The sequence below is a fragment of the Festucalex cinctus genome, chromosome 17, assembly GCF_051991245.1.
Source record: "Festucalex cinctus isolate MCC-2025b chromosome 17, RoL_Fcin_1.0, whole genome shotgun sequence".
Taxonomy (NCBI): Eukaryota; Metazoa; Chordata; class Actinopteri; order Syngnathiformes; family Syngnathidae; genus Festucalex; species Festucalex cinctus.
The window spans coordinates 16160983-16185803 of record NC_135427.1 but is presented as its reverse complement, the minus strand read 5'-3'; the positions used below and the strand labels follow the sequence as shown (position 1 = coordinate 16185803).

Genomic DNA, 24821 nt, shown 5'->3' with positions numbered 1-24821 from the left:
CCGTTACCAGTTTTCAAACTGCTAGCAAGATTTGATTGTAGCCTCAATTTAGGTTTGCCCCTTTCCCAAAAAAAAAAAAAAAAAAAAAAAAAAAAAAGTCAGCGTTGCAGTGACTTATTCATAATGTGTGTGTGTGTATATATATATATATGTTTTTTGTTGTTTTTTTATGTAGCCTACAATAAATTAAAAACACCTGAGAGGTAATCTCTTACCTGGCAACTCGATGGGAACTGTAATGTCGATGCCGGTCGTTTCTGACGTCTACGTTGACACCGACCCTCATTTCTCTTCATATGAAGCATTCAAGATTTATAAACTTCTGTTGCTAACCATAATTAACAGACCAAAGAAAAATTTAAAAAAAAAAAAAAAAAAAAAAGTATTCTTTACGAGAGCCTGTTGTTGTGGGTCTCTCCCTGGCATGAAAGGCTCCATCGTCGTCAGGTGCGCATGCCAGGTGGTCCAAATGATTGAAAGGACATATCCCTCGGTCGGTCTCTGATTGGCGCTACAGGATTGTCCGGAAGTTGTCCGTTTACAATTGTTCAAAATAAGTTATGGACTAAAATTGTAAAAACGGAAATAAACCTAAAAATATAAAAGCATACCACCTTAAGAGCGAAAAAAATACATGTAATAATAGATTGAAGCACCTTCGCGCTTACCGGTGACGTCAGTACAGCAGAGCTAACTTTAGCTTCAGTTTGGTGCCCCCCCCCCCAAAAAGAAAAAAAAAAGAAGCTTTGGTGTTTTGTTTTTTTGCTGTTCACATCTGAGGCAATTATTTTGTGTACTTATTTATTCAATCTATTTTATTATTTATTCAATATATTATATGTTGCGTTTATATTCTTTGGTTTATTGACGTTTTTACAATTTCAGTCCCTACATTTTGTTATTAAAATGACATCTTTAATATTTTCTTAACCAATATTTGACGTCAACCGGATCATTTCCAGCTAATCCCGTTGCGGGACGTGTTTCGTTAGGCGACCCCGACACCGTAAACTACTTTTAATTTGGGAAAATAAAACATGTAATTCAACCTTAGGGAGTAATTCTTTCGCGTACCACTAGAGGGTTTGTCCACTTACCATATTTCTTTATTTACACGTTGAGATTTTTTTTGTACGTGTTTCCATGTTAAGAAAAACATGTCACCACACAGTCATTGTACAACAAAAGAGGAAGAGCTTTAATTGATAAAGGTGGTCAGTGTGCAAAATAACAGCTCTGACGTACATTCTACATGCCGCTCGCTTGGATTGTCAACAGAGAATCCAACAGAGAAGATTGTTTCGTATGTAAAGCAATTGTGATGACTAGCAAGTGTTCCAAATTTGTGGGTCCCACATTGTTCATCAATTTTATTTTACTTATTTTTTTATTAGGTCACCATATTGTTTTGTCGATGATCGCGCAGGCACGTTTTTGTTTGTTTTTCTTACTTGATGGATCGTAGCGGAGCTTCATGATAGATTCGTCGTGACTTACAAGTGAGAGGAGACTAGGAGGTGACATTTTCAGCGGTGCTCGACAATAGGGGGCGTGGGGGGGATCCCCCCTTGCCGCCCCCACACCCATTTATTCCATATGGTTAAAATAATTCACCCTCCAAATGGGTCCCTCATGCCTCCAACTCCAGCCCCAGGCCCAGTTTGTGACCGCCGGCGTTGATGTTTTTCCCGTCCACAAGTGCGGACAGGACGAGTTTCATACCTGCAAGCAGGTAAATATTGTAAGACTCAGGTGGAAATAAAAAAAAGGTGATTATAAAAGAAAACAAAAAATAAATTCTCACCGGGCCGAAGAGTCTGACTGTATCCGATTCCGACCAAGCTGGCGTTGTTCACCTTGGCCTGGCCGAAGACCGTAAACAAAGTTGATCATATTGACAATAAACAATTCAAAGCAACACACAACATTTTGAATCAAAATCATAATGATGAACATGCTTGAAATATATGTAGTGTTAATTTTATCTGCCATTTTCTACATTGAATCTCACTTTTTGTCCAATTTAAGTCACGCTTGTTAGTTTTTAAATCAGTTCGTCAACCGTATCCTGTTTTTATTTAGTCGACTATAAATCAGGCATTTTAGTCTTTATCATTTTATTACCGTTGTCAACAAAAACTGTCAATGTTTTGAGTCTAGTATTAGGACAATAATTTGGCCCCTGTATATAATGTTGCACATTTCAGATCTAAAACTATTTCACATAAAGATTTCTCATCTTTTTTGACAACAAACTTGACACAGTGGCTACTATGGCTCCATGCTACCAGCTAGCAAGTTAGCCAGCATTAGTTAGCGGTCGCATTATAACATTATTGTTGGAACGTTGGATTCAGGGACACTTGATTCATTGAACAATTTTCAGCAGTGAAAAGTTTATATTTTGTCTAGAATGAATTTGATAAATTCATTATTTTTCATGTACAATAAATACCTTTTAAAAAGTAATTTTGCTACTTGCTGTCGACTGATGATGACATCACCTGTGCTGAGGAAGTAGGTTACGGCCAATCGTGACTCACCTGTTTTCTGGGTTTGGTCAGTAAACTGAGCCGTGATTGGTCGTTACCTACTTCCTCAACACAGGTGATGTCATCATCATCAGTCAACAGAAAGTAGAAAAATTACTTTTTAAAAATTATTATTGTACATGAAAAATAATGAATTTATCACATTAATTATAGACAAAATATTAACTTTTTACTGATGAAAATAGCTCAATAAGTCAAGTATCCCTTTAAGTTATAACAATAATTTTTTTTTATTTTTTTTATTTTATTTTTTTTCTCGAAAATAAATAAACAAACAAATAAATAAATAATTAACTATAATTTTTTTTTTTTTTTTTTAACCTTTACCGTGAATCCACATCCTGTCAGTCACATGCGTTTGTGCATGTTGTACTTTCTAGCTGCAGATTTGAAAGGGGGCGTGTCACGGTTTTAGTCTAGTTTTAGTCCTGTGAAAAATTTATGTCGACGAAATGATTTTTGTTTAGTTTTCGTTGACGAAATTAACACTAAAAAACAACAATTTGATCGAGTAATGCAAAAAGTTCCTCACGGATATGGAGGCGCTGGAGTCCATCTGGTATTTGGCGGCGATCCCAAAGCGAGTTCCGTTGCTGCCCGCCGCCCATGCCAAATTGACGGCCGTCTCCAGCTGGTCGTTTACCTTCTGGTAAATGGAGCCCGCAAATTCACAACCATTGTTTCTGGAAAACAAAACAAAAACAATACACCTTCCATTTTTTTTTTTTTTTTTTTTTTTTAAACCCGGCTCCCAGCCGGCGTTCCCCAGGGCTCCGTCCTGGAGCCACTACTCTTCATCACATCCTGCCCACTTTTACAAAGACGTACACGCTGGTGTGTAGTTGGAAGTCTCCCGTCTTGTAGCCTACGGCGAAGTTGCTCTGGAGCATTCTGGACTTGGCCGTGTCAAAGCTCATCTGGTAGCCGGCCAGCCAGCCTTCGTAGCCGGCCACCGCCGCGCCGTGGAGGGTGGGGCCGGCGAAGTCCAGGTCCACGTCCACACCGGCGTGCAGGTACTCACGCTTGTAGGCCGCCTTGATCTTGCCGCTCTTCTTTCTGCGGGAAATACACATTTCATTTTCTACTCTGCATCCGGAAAGTATTCAAAGCGCTTCACTTTTTTTGGTTGTTACATACCCACTGTTTGGTGAAAACGTGGTGTCAAAATTCAGTTTCAGGCCTTTGGTGATCTAAACGAGAAGATTCTCGCGTTATTACTAAGTCGACTCGGCAATTTTTCCGCACTTGAGAGGAAGTATCCGGTTCGTACCTGGTCCTCGATGCAGATTTCCGTGCCGAGCGTGTTCTCGGTGGTCCACTTCTCGGTGAAGGTCAGCCCGTATTCGGCCCACCTGTACTTGGTCTCCAGACTTCCCGTCACCTTGCTGGTATCCACGTTGGACGAGCCACACGTTTTGAACTCCTAACATGGACGCATTTTGATGTCAATTCACATGATTCCTCTCCAATAATTTCATATCAGCCATATTGACTTGATGACAGTGGCCTTAAGTTAATTACAGGAAATACTATTGTCAGGTAAGTTTGCAAAAGCTAAATTGGTTTGTTTTGCATTTTCTCTTGAACCCCCAAATTGGCACCAATATATAAATTTACTGTCTTGCAACCATTTCCAGTAAAATCTTCGACTCACCACTCCACTTGATGACTTTGTCTTGACATCGAGCTTAACCAGTCCAAAACCTGCAGGTGCAACGGCAACGCTATTTATTAAGTGGGTTTAAACGAAATACAGAAATTTGACAAAATTAAAAAAAAAACTTTTTATTACCATATCCCTTGTTGAAGATGTCCTTTGCTGATTTTCCCAAATCTGCATAGGCTGGAGGGACTGCCATGATGCCTGCTGGAGGGGAGGGGGGAATAATATAAATCCCGGAAGGGAAAGAAACAAAATGCTAAAAACAGACACTTGGGTTCAGTGATTTTCCCTTTATTGACGAACAGTCTATTTCTTAATTTTTATTTTCAATATATTACTCTTATGATTGGTACAGTGTTTTCCAGTGGTAATAATGTTACAGTGGTTTTCAATCATGTTAAATATACTTCATTTTAGGAATAATGTCCCTTTTTTCTGAACACAGGCCGACTACCTAGTGAAGGTTAATAATGATTACGTTGGTGGTATTTCAACAGCAACGTATCTTATAAGGTCGTACTTCGTGTTAAAAAAAAATAAAATAAAAAGTTTCTGAACTGTTTTAGTTGGAAGTTGTACTTGTAGAGGGAGGCTGCTAGCTAGGGGCGTTTTCTAGCTAGCAAGTAGGACGCTCGAGACTAACTTATCACAGTTGGAAAGCAATAACGCGATTAATTATGAGATCGCTAACTCACCGATAAATGTTATACTGTTGACAAGGTCGCCGTAGACTTGAATTTGGAGAGTGGAAAAAGTGTGAAGTGTGAAGACGCCGGCCGCCGGTGCCTGTTCAGGACGATTTTGTGGCTTGTGGAGGAGACACGGCTGACCTCAGCGGTGTAAGGCCCCCTAAAACTGCCCGTAGTGTGCCTGACTAAAATTGAAAGATAACATGTTTAGTATATGGCTATTTTCAACCACATAATTGGCTTATTTTTGCTCTGTACATCAAGTACAGCGATGAAAGGCATTTTCAGTCACAATGTTTCAAATTGAAATGCGTATTTCTCACTAATTATAAACAGGCATATAGGAAGGAGTCAAAATTGCTATGGTAACGGGGTCGTCGTAACTTTTCCCCCCTGGATTAAAAGTGCATCAAATGTGGGGATTTTTGGAGAAGAAACTACTCAGACTAAAAAACAAAAATTGCTTTTCTCTGTTTGATTTCCTATTTATTAAGTAAAAAAAAAACAATACTGTTCAATTTCAGCTCAGAATACAAGCATTTAAACAGTTTCCGGAAGTCTTGCTTAACATGCCCGTAGTATATTTCGTCAACAAATCCTATTTGACAAGAACAGCTTGCATGCTGTAATTGGCACATTTTATGATGCGTCTCATTTGTCTCTTGACAATGAAAGCATTTTTGTTTGAAGTACTAAACGGCTCACCCTAGTCATACACATAGATTTCCAGAAACAGGCTGTTAATGAACTGAAGATTCACTTACATTTCACACTTGATGCAGGACAACAAACATGAAAAAGTCATTTCCTCAACATCATCAGTACACTTAATAAAAAAAAAAAAAGCATATTGTGTCACCCACACAAAACACAATTTTGCGCAACTGTAAACAAAAAGTCTTGTGTGTGCATGTTGCCTTAAAACAAAAAAACAAAACACAAAAAAACAAACTTGAATAAATTAATATAGACATTACAGACACCCCTTAAATAACCAAAGGAAACTGTTCTAGCGGTAATACTATGTCCTCGGTGGGGAAACCTGTGGCATATGGACCACGTATGGCTCCAGCACAACATAAGATCCGATCCAGCGTGCAATTCTGAAAAACAAAACAAAACAAACACACAAAAAAAACGAAAAAAAATACTAATTGACTTTCATTATTTTCTGTGCACTCATTTTACATGAAAGACCCTGTAAAATGAATCCAGAGATTTGCTTTCTAAATACATTTTCAATGTAGTCATTATCTTGTGTTATGTGTAGAATTCTGATTGGGGGGGAGAATGAATCCATTGTGCAATGAGGCTGAATAAAGTGGCACCTTCAGATACGAGTCTGATTTGTTCATGACCACGCTCACAACTCAAATCATCTTTCCCCTTTAAAATGTAAATGTTTGCTCCCCAAAACGTATAATTACGTTCTATTTTAAACATTACCATGCTCCCAAAGACGTATTTGTTTTTGTTTTTTTTAAATGCTAGAGCATAAGGAAGTCTTTGATGCATCTGAACTGAGGAGAATGCTTGAAGCAATGGTAGTTATTACAAAAATATATATATATCATTTATTATTTTATTATTATTTTTAATAATTAGTAAATAAAAATTGTATTAATAATGAAATGTTTAAATATATTTAGTAAAAGGGGTAGGACTAGATAAGTTTTTAACTTCTTCCTACTCCCTTTTGAACATGTAAGTTATGATTAATTGAATGATTATGTTATTGGGATTTTCTTCTATTTTGATTGTTTTTTGTTTTATCTCTGCTGTTCATCTGTTTATATGTTCAAAAAATAATAAAAGGAAAAATAAAAGGAAAACGACCCGTAGGTGGCAGCAGAGTATAAGAGATCAACCAGGGCCATGTTTTTCCCCATTTATGAATCATGATGAAACTTAGCTATATTCTAATGCTAATTGATGCAAAATTGAAACGGATAGAAATCTAGTTTTTTTCCTGATGAAATAAGAGACTCAAATTTGGCTTTTGGTAGGTTCCATGTTTGTATAGCAATATAACACAATATTCTGTGGGCCTTGCAAAATCACTCAAAATCCAAACAGCCGGGAGCCAAGGGGGTTGCTTCACTGAAATGGCTGGGAGTAAATGAGTTAATAAGATGGCACTTTAACATTTTACTTTATAAAAAAAAATTAAAATAAAATTACCAAAAAAAAATGCACTTCTTGGCCACCCACCAGGGGCAGTATTATAAAATTATCTACTCAGGAAGATGTCATATGATTATTATTTGCAGATACATGCCTGTAAGTATTATGTCCGTCACCTGCTGCTTTAAAGCGTTTCAGTGACCGCACCGTCGATACTAGTTTTGTTAGCCCGTTTTGTGCTAGCATTAAGCTAGTTGACTTACAAGCAAACTTGCGCGGTTTAAAGTACACAGTGTGTCATTCTCTTTATTGTATGCTTAATTTGGTGGTTAACGTCATGTAGGAGTGGCAAGAAAACCTCATTTTTGAGGAATTGTTCTGCCAAATTGCTGCTTGTTGTGAAGTGAAATGAGATGCGCCGTCACTCGTATCTCAAGGTACCACTGGATTTTCCAGATGTACTCTATTATGGTCCCTGATACGCAAAAAAATAGAGTCCCACGCCCACTGTTTTTTTTTGTTGTTTTTTTTTTTAAACATTTCTACTCATAACTCTATTGCAAAGCGCAAGGTGATTGGCAAATGGAATCACACTTAAGACAAAAACAAAAGATAATTTTGGCTGATTCTTACTTTCAATCAAACAAGTCAAAGGCAGGCTGTGTGAAGTCACTCCCTACGGATGGACAGACAGACGGACGGACACTCTTATCCGATGACCAATTTGAGGACGGCGGGCCGCGTGAAGGGCCAGCAGTACTCGTTGGGCACGGGCCCGTTGACGTTGCACTCGAAGAAGGAGAACATGGGGAACCAGATGCGCGCCCGGCGGCTCTGCTGGTAGGCGCGCGTGTTGGCCAGCGTGTGGTAGTAGAGGAAGAGGCGCGTGGTGATGTAGAAGGCGATGAAGACGTCGATGGAGTAGTGCTCGTGCGCCGCCAGGATGAAGAAGATGCCGAACAGGTTGAGCACCCACGACAGCGTGTGGATGAAGTGCCAGCCGCGCGGCGTGTCTGCCCAAAAAACACACCGCCCTTCGCCTTGAGACTCAGCTGCTAACTTCTAAGTTAAATACGTCATTGCACTTAAATGTACTGTACTGGATTTAAAAAAAAAAAAAAAAAATTCAACTTTTGATTATAAAATTCTCTGTATACCACAAGAGGGAGCCAACGTACCACATTTCAGAATCACTGGACATTACCAATATAACTCAAAATGCAATTCACGATGACAAACATAAGGTTTACGTTGAAAATATTTCTTAAAAAAAAAAAAAAAAAAGAGACAAAAATATAAGAAGTAAAAACTAAAACAATAAGATAAATGTTTGACAAAAAGACCAAAATGGGGGATAAAATTACTGAAATAGTAAGGGGGGAACTACATGTGCCACAAAAATAAATAAATAAATAAATAAATAAAAAAGAAAGAGGAAATTTTCAACAAAATTGTTAGAAAATACAAAAACACAGACATTGGAAACTAAGACAAATTATACATAAAAGATATTACATTGAAAATACACAAATTCTAAGGAAAAGCGAAAAAATATAAAAAAAAATACAATAAATTAAGTCTAAAGTAAAAACAAAACTATATAAAAATGTTAGAAAAAAATTAAAAACATTCAAAACATTATACAAATTAAATGTGTTAAAAGTACAATATATAAAAAAAACAAGTATTAGAAAACACTTAAAAATGAATGAAAAATATACACATTGAGCAAAAAATAAATACAAATACTCAACTAAAACGGAAGAAAATTCCAAAAATTATTTGGCCCAAAAAAAACAAAAAAAAATCCCAATCTGATTTTAAATTATGAATTACACGTGTAACTTAACTGCAGAATTTTCCATCAGAAAGTACATTTACGTATTTAAAAATGAGATTTGATTTATATATTTTATTGCGTTGTAATTGTAAATTGTAATTAAGTAAAGTACATATTTAGTCGCAGTTTATTTACATTTATTTTTATGGGATGTGAGCAAACATTATGTCTAGCATAATTTAAAAAACAAATTAATAAACTCATATTAAAACTTTTATATTTATGTAAATTGAATGGAGCAGCTAAAACCACATGCAAACTACAGCAAGTTGTTGTCATTTGAATTGTTTTACGTCGACTATACGAATGACGATTAAATGAAGATGCGCGACTCACATTCGGTGACAAAGAAGTTGAGCAAGGTGATGACGACGGTGTGTCCGCTGAACATGTAGTCGCCGCACGTGTGCACGCCCGTCAGCGTCATGCCGAAGCCGCTCCAGATGGCCGCGGCCCGCCGCAGCTTGGCCCACATGTCGCCGTATATCTGCGGCCAACAACAACAACAACAATATTAATATCGTGTCATATAAAATGCCAAGCGGGCGAACGTTACCTTTCCGGAGCACTGCAGGTGTTGTCCCGGCACGGACAGGGAGGTGACGAACATGGTGATGCAGCGCAACATGAACACCGTCCCCATGAGGCTGCACATGCGCCGGAGGAGAATGGACCTTCAAAAGGACAAGGATGCAAAGAAACGGCTGAGCAACTTGCGGCGGATAGCGAGCGTCTTGATTTATTCGGCAACTTTTTATGTGTCGTCGGTCAAACGTACCGATGTTTGTGCAGCAGGAGAACCAGCAGCCAGATGGTACACAGGATCACGCCGCACGCCTCGGCCATGGCGAAGGCCCACGGGATTCGAGGCATGCTGTGGACAAAAAACAAAAAGCAGACCTTGATTTCTTACGCCATCTCACTGTTTTGTATAAACAGCGTCATCACGGAAGATCAAGTTGACCTACAATTTTTTTGTCATTGTCCGGGTAATATCGACCGTGCCGCTAATACTGCCAGCAAAAGCTAGGAATATTTCAAATTTACAAGTTTTGAGTTACAAGACGCTCCCGCGGTCAAATTTATTTTTTTTGCTTTGTGATACAACATTTGAATATCAATGCCTTCTTAAAATAATCGTCTGTCATTTTTCAGAAAACACAGACAAAATTGAACCATTTGCATCATGAGGATATGAATTAGGCAACAAAATAATTTTTGGGAAAAAAAAATGTCAGGCAATTATTTTAAGAGGGTGACGATATGTAAACGGAATTATACACAGTGCGTACTTCATCTTAAAAATATCTGCTAGCTTAATGCTATTAGATAATGCAAAACAGCATAGACAGGCTAAGAAAATTGGCATCGATATTGCAGTACTTGTAAACTTAAAAAAAAAAAATAGATTTAACTTTTTTTTTTGACAAACTGTATTCAAAATGTCTTATCTATCAAAAGGCCTTAAATTTTTTTTAATTTTTTTTATATTTAAATGCCCATTGTACTGAAGTTTAAAAAAGAACAAACAATTTGAATTCTTTACATTCAATGATCATTAAAAACTAAAATAAGGAACTACATTTTATGTATACCAGTATGTAAAACTGCAATTAAAATGAAAAATCCTTTTTTTTTAAATCTTTATTTACTTTGTTTCTTTATTTTGGTATGAGAATTGTAGCTTACTTTATTACAAAATATTTTGTGGCCTTTTTATTAATTTTTTTATATTATATAATATATATAAATTTTTATTTTATCTTGCACTCAGCAAACACTCCATATATAAAAAAAAATATATAGAACTAAAACTAATAATAAACAAAGTTGAGTGGAGCGTTAATACAAACCTTTCGATTTAAAACAAAACAAATCACAGTTACTCTAAAAACTCCCAAAACCTGAACAGCCCAAACAAAATCCAAACTTAGAAAGCGACCTGTCAAGGAAGATGTCAGGGAGCGGTGGGTAGGTGGCCATGTCGGGGACCCTCTCGTGCACGATGACCATGACGAAGGACGTGAAGCCGAAAACGAAGACCACGTAGACGGAGCTCAGCACCGTCTTCCAGCACTCGGGGTCCAGCCGTCGCGTCTGCTGCTTGTACTTGCCATTGGTGTACTTGCGGTACTCGTCGTCGTCGTTGTCGGCGCCGCCGCCGTCGTCGTCGTCGCAAGCCCGCGCCGCCGCGTCGCCGTTGCACAGCCAGTCGCCCGAGCCGGTGGGCGAGTGGCCATCGAAGGGCAGGCCAAGTTCCTCGAGTGCGTCCCGGTTCTGCTTCTGGAGCTTGCGGATGGACGCCATGAGGCGCTTGATGTCGCCCAGCACTTTGAGCTCCAGCGGGGGCGAGCGCAGGTCGTACTCGCTGAGGGCCAGCAGGCTGCTGCCGTCCAGCCGGTGCTTGTCGCACAGCAGGTCCACATAGTCGCAGAAGCCCTCGTCCTTCAGCCACTTGGCCACGTGCTTGGGCTTCCACAGGCGGACGCTCGGCGGGCTCATTTTCGCAAGCCCAAAATGCTGGAAAACAACAAGATTTTATTATATCTTCAGATCAGTATTTTATTCTGCCAAATATAATTGGCCTACAAAATCCCACATAATCAGTATGTCAATTTATTCAAATGTATCTAGTGACTGTTCATTGGTGACATTCTACTCATGTGTCTCCAAGACTAGATTAGTGTAAAGTAGGGCTGTGCAATTAATCAAAATTCAATTACAATTTCAATTATTACAATCCACAAAAGATCATGAATAATAATTTTTGATTTGTTTAAATTTATACATTTGCACTTTTTTTTTTTTATAAAAGGGATATTTCACTTATTTAGCCCATTCTAGCAATAAAATGTTAATATTTTGTCTATAATTAATTTGATACTTTCATTACTTTTCACGTACAATTAGTACCTTTAAAAACACATTTGTCAACTTACTGTCGACTGAAAATGACATCACAAGGGCTCAGGTCACCAATCACAGCTCACCTGTTTTCTAGGTTTGGTCATGTGACATTCACAAGCTGAGCTATGATTGGTGACCTGAGCCCTTGTGATGTCATTTTCAGTCGACAGCAAGTTGCAAAATGTATTTTTAAAGGTACTAATTGTACATGAAAAATAATAACAATATCAAATTTATTATAGGCAAAATATTAATGTTGGACTGCCAAAAATAGCTAAATAAGTAAAGTATCCCTTTCAATTTCAAAATAACTAATTTAATCAATTTTGTTTCATCCAAAAGTAACTTGTATAATTGTCGTGTTTCAATTTTATTTGCCTTCATATTTTTTTTTTTTTTTACGGCCAAACATTTTGTTTTGTACCAAAAAAATAAATGATTGTTCTACTGCACTGTGCATACTTCAAGTTTTTACCAAAATAAATAAATGAATAAATATATCATTATAAATTCTGTTTGGGCCAAAAGCAACTTACATATTTAGAATGTTTTTATTTTATTTTTTATTGGTCTTAATATTTTGAAATGCTTAAATATTTTCTTGTTTTGTACCAAAAAAATAATAATAATCGTGATTTCAATTATTGCCAAAATAATCGTGATTATTATTATTTTTCCCAAAATCGAGTAGCCCTATAGTGTAAAGTTCAAGTCATTAGGTTGTTCAGAATTCAGCCGCAGGAATTCTGACTACAACAAATACATCCATCTGATTTTTAAGATCCTTTTTTAAAAAACATTTAAGACAATAAATGGTCTGACACCACACCATTATACATTATACTATTTGCCCTGTACATTCCGAGACGCTCGATTTGCTCTTTAAATTAATTTCTTCGTCATCCCTTCAGTAAATAAATAGTCCAATGCTTGAAAGACTTTCCCCTACCTTATTTATGGAATCATCTCCCACTAGATCTTTAAAGAAGCGACTCCACTGCAAATTTTAAATCCCGTCCTTTTTACACAGTATTTTAAGCACAGTCTCGCCTGTGATTGTTCATTTGCCTTCATTTTTATTTTCAAGTGTTCAACTTGTTTTCTTCTTGCACTTGATTTTACTGTTTAGTGATTTAATTTTCAGATTTTTATTGTAAAGTACGTTGGGAGCATGCAGCAATGGTGATTTTGCACTTTAAATTAACTGACTGATTAATTGCTTCAACTTACTACCACTTGCAGATTGATTGATGTGTCCTTCTATGTCTTATTTGAGTCAATTAGTTCAGATCTTATTGGAAACACAACCACTGCGTTATTATGAACACTACTATACCGATTTAGTATTACATTCTCGTATCAAAACATCAATATTTTCTCTCTCTTTTTTTAAAGACTACTATTATTGAACGCTATTACATCGCTGTCAGTGGTTGGTTAGCATCCAAATGACACATTCCACACATTTAAAGGTGTGAACCACAATCTTAATGACACGTACAAGTCGGTGGAATGCTAAAAGGAACATTTGGCAAACGAGTCCATCGCTGGAGGCTAAAAAAAATTAAAAAAATAAAATAAATGAACGTCAGCTTTGCATTTTGAAACGAGGGGTTAGCACGACGGCTGCTAGCATCGTTAGCTCGCTTTTCGGGGCTCAGTCACTCACCCGGGGCTGAGCTCAACACAAGGACGCCGGCCGGCGAAGCGTTTGGGTTCCGAAGGTCGGCCGAGTGGAAGGTTCACCACGCGAGCAATTCATAATATCAGCCGTGCTGTTTTTACTAACAATATCATCGCGGCACTTGTTGCTGGCAACCATGTCGCACTGCTTGTTATCCCTGCCCACATGACGTCACACGGATGCTAATATCCATAATAGAAGCGCAAGCAAAAATTACAGTCGACACATGTGGTTTATTTACACGCGAAAATAAATTAAAAAAACAAAACAAATACTATTACTTATTATTACCGAACTAAAATAACATTATATGTGAGTTTTACACGTACGTATGTAACTAAAGTTGCTAAGAATAACGATAGCAGAATATGGTAATTAACATGTGACGCCATCAAAGATGCTTCTAGGCTACTAGCTGCTTTTTGGGAGACGTATATAACTTGAAACACACTAGGACTATGCTATTGACCGATTTGAGTACTGCTTGAAACGCCACGAAGCTATGCTACCTTTGTCAACAAAGCTGGATAACGAGCACGCCCACAAATAGCACTCAGCTGTCAATCAAACATGCCTATTTTGCTTCTGTTTTGTTATAGGTAGCTTGTGCCGCTGGTGGAAGAGTGGAGGTACACCTGCACAAGCTACTCAACTCCACTTTATTTATGAAGCACTTTGAAACAAGCATTGTGCTGTACGTGAAACAGAAATCGTTTCATGCAGTAAAGAGCAGAACAAAACATTGTAAGTATACAAGTGAATAAAATTTGCAAGTAAGAACACGCATGTGAAATCCGTATCAGTGTTGTAATATTAGATGCTTTGCAGCTGTTATTGCCAGTCTAAAGTGCAGTCAAAACAGTGCCAAGGGAATGAAGTACTGCAATATTTTGTATTTGCAATGGAGGAGAGCTCACGCACGACTCCATCTGTCAAAGAGTTGAACACCATTTTGTTTGGAGGAAAACGTTTCGGGAACCACGTGGATGAAGTTTGGCCCGGCCTCTTCATTGGGGATGCGTGAGTACGGCCGCAAACGCCGTATGTTCGTTGCTAACCGCCCCAGTGCCGCTTTCAAACCACTACGGCTAGGCTACTGCTCCGCCCACAGGTCGGTGGCTAATGATCGTTACGTCCTGTGGAAGCTGGGCATCACTCACGTGGTGAACGCGGCCCACGGAAGTAAATGTTGCCAAGGTGGTTGCCACTTCTACGGACCGGCGGTGGATTATTACGGCGTGGCCGCTGACGACTCTCCGACCTTTGACCTGTCGCCCTACTTCCTGCCGTGTGCCCGCTACATCGACGACGCTCTCAACACCGCTGGCGGTACGTCAATATTACGATGTTACTAAAACATTTACGTCACTCTGCCACTAGATGACGTGTTTCACAACATCTGTCTGGAACGGATTAGTTGCTTCTCCATTCATTTCAATAGGAAAATGTGATTTGAGTTGTGATTATGCTAAGCTAGCCACCGTATTAGTCATTTAATTTTTGTGTCTTCGAATATGGGATTGTGGATGTTCGGCAGCTCGTGTCCTGGTCCACTGCGCGGTAGGCGTGAGCCGCTCAGCGTCGCTGGTGCTGGCGTACCTCATGATCCGTCATGGCCTCAGCCTGCTGGACGCCGTCCGCAAAGTCAAAGAGCACCGCTGGATCTTCCCCAACGCGGGATTCCTCAAGCAGCTGCGGGCTTTGGACCGCCAACTCGCACGGGAAACGCCAACACATCGTCCGCTGCAGTAAAAAAAAGCGTGCGGGAAATTCCCTTCCGCTCACAATTCACGGCTCTTGACAATATTCTCGTGGAATAGAAGCAAAAATGAGAAGAAAATGTTCAAATAAGCAGCAATTAATTTAACATAAATAAAGTAATATTTATATAAAAAAAATACAATAACGCATTACATTGTAGCTATAGCTAAATATAGCTACATGTAGCTAAATGTGACAAAAAATCATTTGTCAACATGAATAATCTAAGTATGAAATAACATTTTAAATGATTTGTTAGCATACATTAAAATAATAGTACAATTTTACAAAATTACACACATTAATAGAAATTAGGGCTGTACGATATTGGAAAATCATGCGATATGCGATATAGTTGATGAATAGCAATAGATATTATTGCGATATTTATCATGTTACCTAAAGAAATTACATTTTTGTTATCGAATGAAAGAATGACCCTTTTTCATGCAGCAAAATTAGTAAAAAAAAAAAAAAAAAAAAAGCAAACTGAATATATTCTCAGTTAATTAATTGTAACTACCTCTCTCGATAATGTTCAACTATTGGATGGCGGTGCACATTTTAGTTAGCGTTTGACTGGTGAAATTCATATGAAACTTATTGCAAGTATTTGCGATATGTATATTGCATGGGCTAATATCGCGATATCAATACTTTTTCGATATATTGTGCAGCCCTAATGGAAATAATTACATGAATAGTGCAAATTATTCATCAGCAAAGAAAACAAAAATACATATAAAATAAATACCAAGAATAAAGAAAAAAATAATTCTAAATTCTTTTCAACAACATACTATAGTAGTGATAGATATTATTCATCCATAAAAATAAAATTGCAGTATATTGTTCAAAATCACCAAAATGTAAAATAATTCAAATAAATCAACATTACATCATTACATTGTCTTTTTTCTTTGATAAATGAATAAAATAAGTGATTGAAATGAAAATGAAGTAAATCAATATAGTTGACTATTATAAAAAAACAAACAAAAATTAACATAAAACAAAAAACGAAATGATGAGCTGATCCAGCAGAGGGTGCTGTTGCATCATCCTACGATGACCTAATCGGATGTGCTCCAGTCAGTTTCAAGTGTCACTCTGGTGACACCCGAGTCAAAACAGCTGCCGGGACCAATCAAAAGCAGCGAGCGGAAGCGGACGCCAAATCGACGTGCGGGTAGCGAGCAAGCGAACGCTCTTATCATGCACCACCTGTCAGGATTTGGCGGCAAAATGCGGAGCGGTCAAGGCAAGCGCAAAGAATACGTGACGGTAAAAGACCTGCAGAACATTCTGGACTCGTGCAAACTGCGCCTGAGCCACATCGACGAAGTCTGGCCCAACATTTACATCGGAAACGTGTGAGTACCAACATCCGCCGCACGCCTGCCCGCCAAAACTCAAAACGCTTAATACTAAAACTATACTTGCTACCTGCCCGTGTCAGGACGGCGGCGCAGACCAAGCCGGCCTTGCTGGCGCTGGGCATCACGCACGTGCTGAACGCGGCGCACGCCAAGCCGGGCAGCGTCGGCGACCAGTCCTTCTACGGCGACGACTTCCGCTACTGTGGCATCCCCGCCGACGACTCCGCCCACTTTGACCTGGACGTCTACTTCAGACCCGCCGCCGACTTCATTCACGAGGGGCTCAAGTCGCCGCGCGGTAAACAACAAACAACAACAACAACAACAACAACAACACCACAAATATCCATTCAAATATCAATGTTATATATGAATCTAATTAAAACTTACAACTAGTCTTCAGTGTCGATCTAAAATGAATATCCAAATCACCAAACATGCCAGAAATATAAAAAAAGAACTTAAATGCATAGAAAATGCCAACTATGTCAACATGAAATATACAAAATACAAACGTTCTCGACCATACTACCAATCAGCCATCCCTAATTTAAATCTAAATGACCCAAATATTGATACAAAATTATTTAATTTACCAACTAATAATAATAATAATAGTAATAATAATAATAATAATAATAAAAATATTGGCAATATTAATAATAAAATATTCCCAAAAAATTATTAGATTTTGGCATTTGGGTACTCTTGATCATTTTATACTGACAAAATTTTATATTATATTATATTATATTATATATATATATATATATATATATATATATATATATATATATATATATATATATATATTAGGGGTGTTAAAAAAATCGATTCGGCACTATATCGCGATATTACATCGCGCAATTCTCGAATCGATTCCATTTTGAATATTCAACAAACCGTCTTACTTCCGGTTAGGGTTCACACCTTAAGCATGGAAAAATGTTATATTAATGGAACATTAAGCCTTAATATTTTATTTCAATGCTGTTCAAACATGAAACAGATTACAACCTGTATAGGACTTATGTTTCAGATAAATTATACATTTTCATCAAAATCTTACACTGTACAAGTTTACTTATTAGCATTTTCTAAATTTGAATAAAAAAAACAATCGCAACAATCGACTTATAAATTCATATCGGGATTAATCGGTATCGAATCGAATCGTGACCTGTGAATTGTGATACGAATCGAATCGTCAGGTACTAAGCAATTCACACCCCGAATATATATATATATATATATATATATATATATATATATATATATAAACAATGATGTCATTTTTTCATATGAAAATGATTTAAAATACTTATATAAAAAACAAAATTATCGAAAATATCAATATAGTGATTTAGAACAGCCAAATGTCAAAATAAAATAATCTAAGTACAAAAATATTAATTAAAAAAATGTATACAAATACCCAAATGTACAAATAAATTATTTTATTGACTCAAATATCAAATTCAATCATTTATAATTCCCAAATATTAATATAAAAAAAAATAGTAAGCACATATCCAAATGTCAACCGAAAACGATCTGGATGATTTACATAAAATATGCAAGCATTACTCAAATATCAATTGCAAATTACGATAATTTTATGTGTAAATTGCGAAACGCTAGAAATACTGTAAACTTGATGTGGAACTGTTGAACGAGTAATTGTATTGTGAAAGTGTGCAATCTTGGCAATACATTTTGAGAATATGTTCAAGTTGGCAAGTTTTGAATCAGTGGGAGAAATGTAACAATATGCGCAATAACTACAGCATGATGCCAAAATTTTAGTTTGTAACAATATATACATGAATGACAATACTGCCCCCTAAAGGCAAAGGGAAAAAAATAACCAATAAATGTCTTACCTTGTTGTTCTGACGACAAAGCGAGGCGAAGAAGTTCTTATCCTGAGCAGGAAGAAAGCATCCGTGGACATGATGATGTTGACGATGATGACGATGATGATGATGATGAATTCCTGGCCTTGAAAAATGCTCCCCGCCTCCCGTCAGGCAAAGTTCTGGTGCACTGCATGATGGGAATGAGCCGCTCGTCGTCACTGGTGCTGGCCTACCTGATGATCTACCGCCGCCTCAGCCTGGAGGACGCCCTGCGGCGGCTGGTGCGCAAGCGCGCCATCTACCCCAACAGGAACTTCCTGGCCCTGCTCCTCGACCTCGACCTGCGCCTGCAGCGCAACCGCCGCCGGGACCGCCGCTGCCTCATCCTGTGAGCAATGGAGCGCCGTTTTCAAATAGAAACACGCACACGGGAAGGCATTTTCAATGGCATCAAAAATGTCCAGGTTTTTTTTTTTTTTTTTTTTTTTTTTTTTTTTAGTGCATCAGATTTTTAAGACATTATAATTTTTTTAAATTTAACCTATAAAATCTTGTGCAATACAGATTATCCATGTGCGGTCATTATAATAATAATAATAACAATAATAATAATAATAATAATAATAATAATTATTATTATTATTATGAAAACCTGATGTGCTAAAGAAATTATGATGACAGATTCGGAATCAGCACAAAATTCATCTACAAAAGTTCACTTGCATCTCTGACAAGACATTCAGTATAAATTAGTTTACTAGTGTAATGTACAACAAACATACCCATATCTTAATCATTTAAAATATCACAAAAATGTCAGCATATATTGTAAAATAACAGTCAATAAAAAAACTGATTTTAAAATGGCTACATATCATGTAACATTTAACATGTGCAAATTATTTCGCATTATTCCATTCAACTATCAGTACCTCCAAAATACAAATGGAAAATTACTTACAATATACAAAGAAAATAACTACATATAAAATACATTAAGTAATTTGAAATACACACAATAATTAAATTCGATTTTTTTTTAAATAATTGTAAATACAAACCTAAAAATGTATCCAATTATTAAAAATGTAATTTTAATTATTAAAAATAAATAAATAAATAATTAAATTAAAATTAACCTAGTATTGTATTAATAATGAAATAAGTTTAAATATACAATGTATAAGGGGTAGGACTAGATAAGTTTTTAAATTCTTCCTACTCCCTTTTGAACATGTAAACTGTGATTGATTGATTTTATGGGGTTCGTTTTTTCCTTTTCTGTTTATTTATTTTTTGTTTTTCTGCTGTTTGCATGTTTATATATTCAATAAATCAAATCAAATCAAAATACCAAAATATATAAATAAAATGACGTAATACAGCCAAATAGCAAAATAAATATAGTATTACTTAAAAGGATTTGAAATATGCAAATTTCGTTCAAATAGCACCATAAAATGAACTGCAGTATGCAAATATCAAATACAAACGTGAACTGATCTCAGCCTTAAGAGAGAAAGAAAGAAAGAAAGAAAAAAAAAAAAAAGTGTTGTCTACCGTAATTCCTCCAATAGATGCCTCACCACAATTACATATCAAAAAATAAATGTCTCTCTAGCTTAAACAGATGTCTGTAATTATGAGATGGAAATGCACTGAAGTGAAGATTATATGAAGCCACACTTGTTGCCATTATGTCACTTTGCAGAATTGGACCAAAAGCTCATCTTGTCAAATTTATTTATTTGCCTGCATTTGACTTTGGAATGTCAATCAACTGTTTTTTTTTTGTTTTTGTGTGTGTTTGTGTGCAAGTAATGTACTGCACAATTGCAAGTCCCTCAAATATTTGTGTTATGTAACCGGAGCCAATACTTTTCGTAGAATTTACAATTCAACTGTGTCTGTGGTGAATTTCTTCTTCTCTTGGATTTAAATTTTTACATTGTTTACATTGCTCACATTTTCGGGCCACTTTCATGAGTACTTTTTTTTTTTTTTTTTAAACTCACTTAGATCTCAAGGCACACTGTAGATTTTGAACATGTAGTTAAAACACTATTTAAATTATATAAATGATACTGAAATTAAATGTTAAAAATGTATTTTTTCCATTTTTTTCAAATCTAAGAATAAAGTACTATGGAAAAAACAAAAGAAGTAAAAATGGGACAAAAACATCTCTACCATGTTTTTATCCTTTGCTACTAATTTGTCAGATATAAAACACAAAGCAAGCTAGCTGGAGTCCCATCCTGTCTTTCTGTGTCAACGTGCTCCCGGCCCATGCTAACCTTTAAGGAAGATGACGGCGCAATTATTTTGGGCGACGTTAAAATAGGCAAAAATGTTGCTGGGTAAATTACGGCCGAGGAGGTCGACGGCCTACAAGCGTCGTCTGGCTCGCTCGCCTGCCCACAAGTAAGCAGGTAAGTGGATCATCGCTCAAATACGAACTTCAACTTCCTCTTCATGCCTTTGAATGTGGGACAGGCTGAGAGAAATGGAGGGGGACACTTTTAAGATTCGCTGATTTCAGAAAGGGAGGAAAGAAGGAAGGATTGTAGGAAGAATGAGAGTGAGGGTGGAAGAAGGCGGCAGAGAAGGAAAAATAAAGGACAGAAGGAAGGACTGTAGGAAGAAGGAATGAGGAAAAAGAAGGCTGGGTTGGGGGACAAGTGGAAGCAAAGGAAATGGGGAAGCAACAGATCAACGAAGGATGGAATAAGAAAGAATGGAACTGAGGAAGGACGAAAGAAAAATTGAGAGGGGGAACATAAGGAAGAAATGTTAGAAGAGAGGAAGGAAAAGAATGGAAGGAAGGAAAGCAAGAACAGATAGGGAGAAGAAAATGGAGAGATGGAGGAAGGAAAGGAAAAAGAGGAGTTATGAATAGAGGAAAGGAAAGAGGAAAGAAGGAAGAATGAAGGGAGAAAAAATGAAAAGAATGGAAGAAACAAGAGTTAATTGGTAGGAAGGAAGAATTGCTATATGAAGGCATCCTATTATGTAGCGCTTGTAAATTATTCCTGCTCACACCACCAGGGGTCGCAGTTTCTCCATTGCAGCAATTTTTGCAGGTAAGTCGCCAGGTTGTGACGGGTTTTCCTACGAATATTATTTCTTCATGATGCTCCGATTCAGTTGCGTCACATGATGTGCGGCAGATCGTAGTCTTTTTTTAATTTTTTTTATTTTTTTTTAATATATACACACACTTTAGCAGTGGGGATACATAGCATCTTTAACGAAAACGAAGAGTGGGCTCGGCAGCCTGCAGGGGGGGGACGCTTGGTGGGATATGCAGAGGTGATGTGTGCACTTGGAGTTTGTGGGTGGGAAGAGCCTCGCCTCTCCTCCCACTCAGAAGATCAATAAGAAAAGAAAAAGAGTCTGGTTCCTTTTGTGGCCACAAGTTGTATTTTTTAAAGACGCAAAAATCAGATGATGCCTCAATGGATGCTAATGTATACCAACTGCATCCACTGGATTTGACTGCAGGACAGTTGACCTTGCATTCATCTGCATAATCTTGCTGCCAAAATATTCAAAACAGCTTCCTCCCTTTGCTGCTGTTCACTTTGAGACCGTGATTCTAATCACATCCATCAGTGAGAATATTCCACATTGTCAGAAAAGAGTTGTGGAAACTCAAACAGCCAATAGAATGAACCATTCGTGGGGGACAGGGACCCATTTCGACCGCAAATATGAGAAAATTTGCAAATCATTGAAATTCCAGTTCAGCAGGCCAAAGAGTATGCGACATATATTTCATGTTCTTGAGCTTTGTGACATCAGAACTGATAACATGATAAGCACTACCAGAGCTAGTTGTTGCCTAGCTAAAAATGTTTGAGGAAATGGCCCATGCAATCATTGTTCACCGTGTTTGTTTATTTGTTCGTGTGATAGTTTTCCCACCACAAAATAGCGTCACTTTTACAGACTTTTAAAATGTTGAGAGGAAAAATGAGGAACTGCTTCACCTCTCTCTTTTTTCCCCGTACTAGATTGTGTACAAAAAGCCAAAGTGGCACAATCAGACCTCCCCCGACACCTGAGGAGCCTACCTAGCTCCAGGGATGCGCCCGCCAGATACGAGAGCCCCCCGGCTTCTGAACTCCAGAGGCTGATGTGGACCAAGACGGGCAGCGGGTGCAACCACATGGACGAGGTACAGCCCAGGATCTTCATAGGGGACATGTAAGTCTGACATGTTGGAGGTTGAGAGTAATTGACCTTACCGTAAACCAACGTCCGCAAGACCTAGTAAACCAATCAAGACGCAAGATGTCATGTCTGCGACGGCACGTGCGATTTTTTGCGGACAAACAAAAGCAAACCAGCTCCTGGTTGTGCATTGCGTAGTTATCCAAAGCCAAGAAAAAAAAATCACTAAAAATGGTGAAATGCTGCAGTCACAGCTCGTATAAGAATGATAGACGTTATCCTGATCGACTAACCTGCATCCTGCGGTAGTCATGGTTTGTGTAAGATAGACACTTGTCACACTGTTTATTCCCTTCCCTAAACCCTTAAACAACTCCAAAAAATGTCTGCGCTGGATCAAACTTTGTAGAAGTCCACATACGACCAGTCGAATCCCTCCAAAATGACCAGAAACTACTACGCCTGCGTTAAGGTAATGTTCTTCATTGTTGTTTTTAGCCAAAGGCTAACGATAACTCCTGGTAGCTAACTGTCCACACCTTTGTTGACTTACAATTTACTAAAATGCCAACAAAACATTGAAACTATGGTCATATAAATTCCTTAGTTACCCTGCTTGACATGTCCAAAAACTTAGATTTTGTAGACAATCAGTCAAAGCGACTTGGTCTTTTCATGACATCTGCAGCAGCAGTTAGCGACGTGTATTTCCTTTTGTTTTTTGGGCAAAATTGCATGGTGAGGCGAGTGATGATACCCTTCACTCAATAATTTTAAGCCCCCTTTGCTTGCTTATAGAAATATCGGCGTTCTGAAAATACCTGCCCGAGAAATCACAAGGAAGATCTGACAATTTTGGCATTACAGCGCATGCTGTTTCGCTAATCTTGCCCGAACAATGTCGGAGGGAGCTGCTCGTCGCATTTAGTGGGCGTGGAGGGGCGTGGCATGGAAAGGTCAATTTCCAGTGGTTCTGTGGAAATAAACTTGGATGAAAAGTTTGGGAAAATTCAGCCGCAAAGTCTGTTTCACTTAGAAACATGTATTTTGTGGACCTACGAAAAAGTCTTATGAATCCATGCCTGAAAACGCACAGCAAGTCAGCCATTTTGGTTGGAAGCAGCCCCCCTTCAGACTGTCAGATTTGGACCAAACGTATACTAGACAAACTTGCGACGCTGAATTGATTTTGTCACTGAGTTTTTCACTCTCTTTTCAGGTACGCGGCCAAAGACAAGCGTAGCCTGCGCGCGCACGGCATCAGCCACGTGCTGAACGCCGCCCATGGGAAGTTCAACGTCAATACGGGCGCCAGCTTCTACCGCGACATCAACCTGACATATCACGGCGTGGAGGCCTTTGACATGGTGACCTTTAACCTCAGCGTTTTCTTTGACCCGGCGGCCGATTTCATCCGGAGCGCCTTGAGTTCGCCCACGGGTAAGTTTGTGTCGGTTTGTGTCGAACGCAATCGATCAGATTAGTTACTTAAGATATGAGTGACCTGACTTAAGAATTTTTAGAGAGCTGCTGTTCAGCTGTTTTTTTGTTTTTTTTTGCTTTCAATTTTAACAACGTTACCCCCAAAAATGTCAACTTCTTTCTCATAAAACTCATTTTGTTGTACTATTGTGACTTTTTTTGTTTGTTTTTTAAATGGTGGAATCATATTTTTGCTGATGATGTGTATGTAGGGCGAGTGCTGGTCCACTGCGCCATGGGTCTGAGCCGCTCGTCTACGCTGGTGCTGGCCTACCTGATGATCCACGAGCGGATGACGCTGGTCGACGCCATCGCGGCAATCAGCGTCAAGCGCAACATCTCGCCCAACCTCGGTTTCCTAGAGCAGCTGCGGGCGCTCGACACCAAGCTGCAGACCGCAAGACGTTACGGCAACGGGCGTTGTTAAAGTCACGTCCACTGACTTGGGGGTGGGAGGACTGTTGTTATTACAACAAAATAAATAACTTTGATGTGTTTTGATAGTGTTTACCTTTTGTGGTTTGCTTAATTCAATTCCAACTTGTATCTCAAATTAACTCTGCACATGTCTTGGTCCAGATCTGACCACCCTCCCCCACACCAACCAAAAAAAATATGCTTTTTAATGAGAAAAATTGTTTTTCAGCATTGCACTGCAAAAACATAGTGAAAACATAAAACAGAATGTCAAGAATTTTGACCACT

At 38.1% G+C, this 24821-nt stretch overlaps 6 protein-coding genes across 8 annotated transcripts in view; 3 read left to right on the top strand and 3 right to left on the bottom strand.

Moving 5' to 3' along the window:
* The window catches only part of LOC144005465 (uncharacterized), a 237300-nt gene extending 236863 nt beyond the window's left edge, over positions 1 to 437 (bottom strand). For all 3 annotated transcript variants that reach the window (XM_077503672.1, XM_077503673.1, XM_077503671.1), the window contains exon 1: positions 216 to 437. In XM_077503672.1, coding sequence (XP_077359798.1) covers positions 216 to 305 — 90 coding nt within the window. In that variant the 5' untranslated portion in view covers positions 306 to 437. The remainder of the gene's footprint in view (positions 1 to 215) is intronic.
* Positions 438 to 1171: 734 nt separating this feature from the next.
* On the bottom strand, positions 1172 to 5059 carry LOC144005236 (non-selective voltage-gated ion channel VDAC2-like). The gene is made up of 9 exons (XM_077503270.1): positions 4911 to 5059; positions 4345 to 4419; positions 4207 to 4256; positions 3823 to 3975; positions 3690 to 3742; positions 3381 to 3608; positions 3085 to 3235; positions 1805 to 1862; positions 1172 to 1722 (listed from the first exon to the last, which is right to left on the bottom strand). Exons 2-9 carry the CDS (start codon positions 4409 to 4411, stop codon positions 1631 to 1633), a joined length of 852 nt encoding a protein of 283 aa, XP_077359396.1. The 5' UTR covers positions 4412 to 4419; positions 4911 to 5059; the 3' UTR covers positions 1172 to 1630.
* A 2677-nt stretch (positions 5060 to 7736) lies between these two features.
* On the bottom strand, positions 7737 to 23678 carry samd8b (sterile alpha motif domain containing 8b). The gene is made up of 8 exons (XM_077503268.1): positions 22535 to 23678; positions 18483 to 18844; positions 15059 to 17009; positions 10811 to 11388; positions 9647 to 9742; positions 9425 to 9542; positions 9205 to 9355; positions 7737 to 8041 (listed from the first exon to the last, which is right to left on the bottom strand). Exons 3-8 carry the CDS (start codon positions 15194 to 15196, stop codon positions 7737 to 7739), a joined length of 1386 nt encoding a protein of 461 aa, XP_077359394.1. The 5' UTR covers positions 15197 to 17009; positions 18483 to 18844; positions 22535 to 23678.
* LOC144005238 (dual specificity protein phosphatase 13A-like) lies at positions 13556 to 14855 on the top strand. The gene is made up of 2 exons (XM_077503272.1): positions 13556 to 14479; positions 14571 to 14855. The coding sequence occupies exons 1-2, from the start codon at positions 14277 to 14279 to the stop codon at positions 14812 to 14814; spliced, it is 447 nt and encodes a 148-aa protein (XP_077359398.1). The 5' UTR covers positions 13556 to 14276; the 3' UTR covers positions 14815 to 14855.
* Positions 15215 to 18914, top strand: LOC144005237 (dual specificity protein phosphatase 13A-like). The gene is made up of 3 exons (XM_077503271.1): positions 15215 to 16593; positions 16680 to 16897; positions 18630 to 18914. The coding sequence occupies exons 1-3, from the start codon at positions 16436 to 16438 to the stop codon at positions 18848 to 18850; spliced, it is 597 nt and encodes a 198-aa protein (XP_077359397.1). The 5' UTR covers positions 15215 to 16435; the 3' UTR covers positions 18851 to 18914.
* LOC144005239 (dual specificity protein phosphatase 13B-like) lies at positions 20692 to 24567 on the top strand. The gene is made up of 4 exons (XM_077503273.1): positions 20692 to 20882; positions 22560 to 22667; positions 23854 to 24074; positions 24329 to 24567. Exons 1-4 carry the CDS (start codon positions 20809 to 20811, stop codon positions 24541 to 24543), a joined length of 618 nt encoding a protein of 205 aa, XP_077359399.1. The 5' UTR covers positions 20692 to 20808; the 3' UTR covers positions 24544 to 24567.
* Positions 24568 to 24821: the final 254 nt, after the last annotated feature.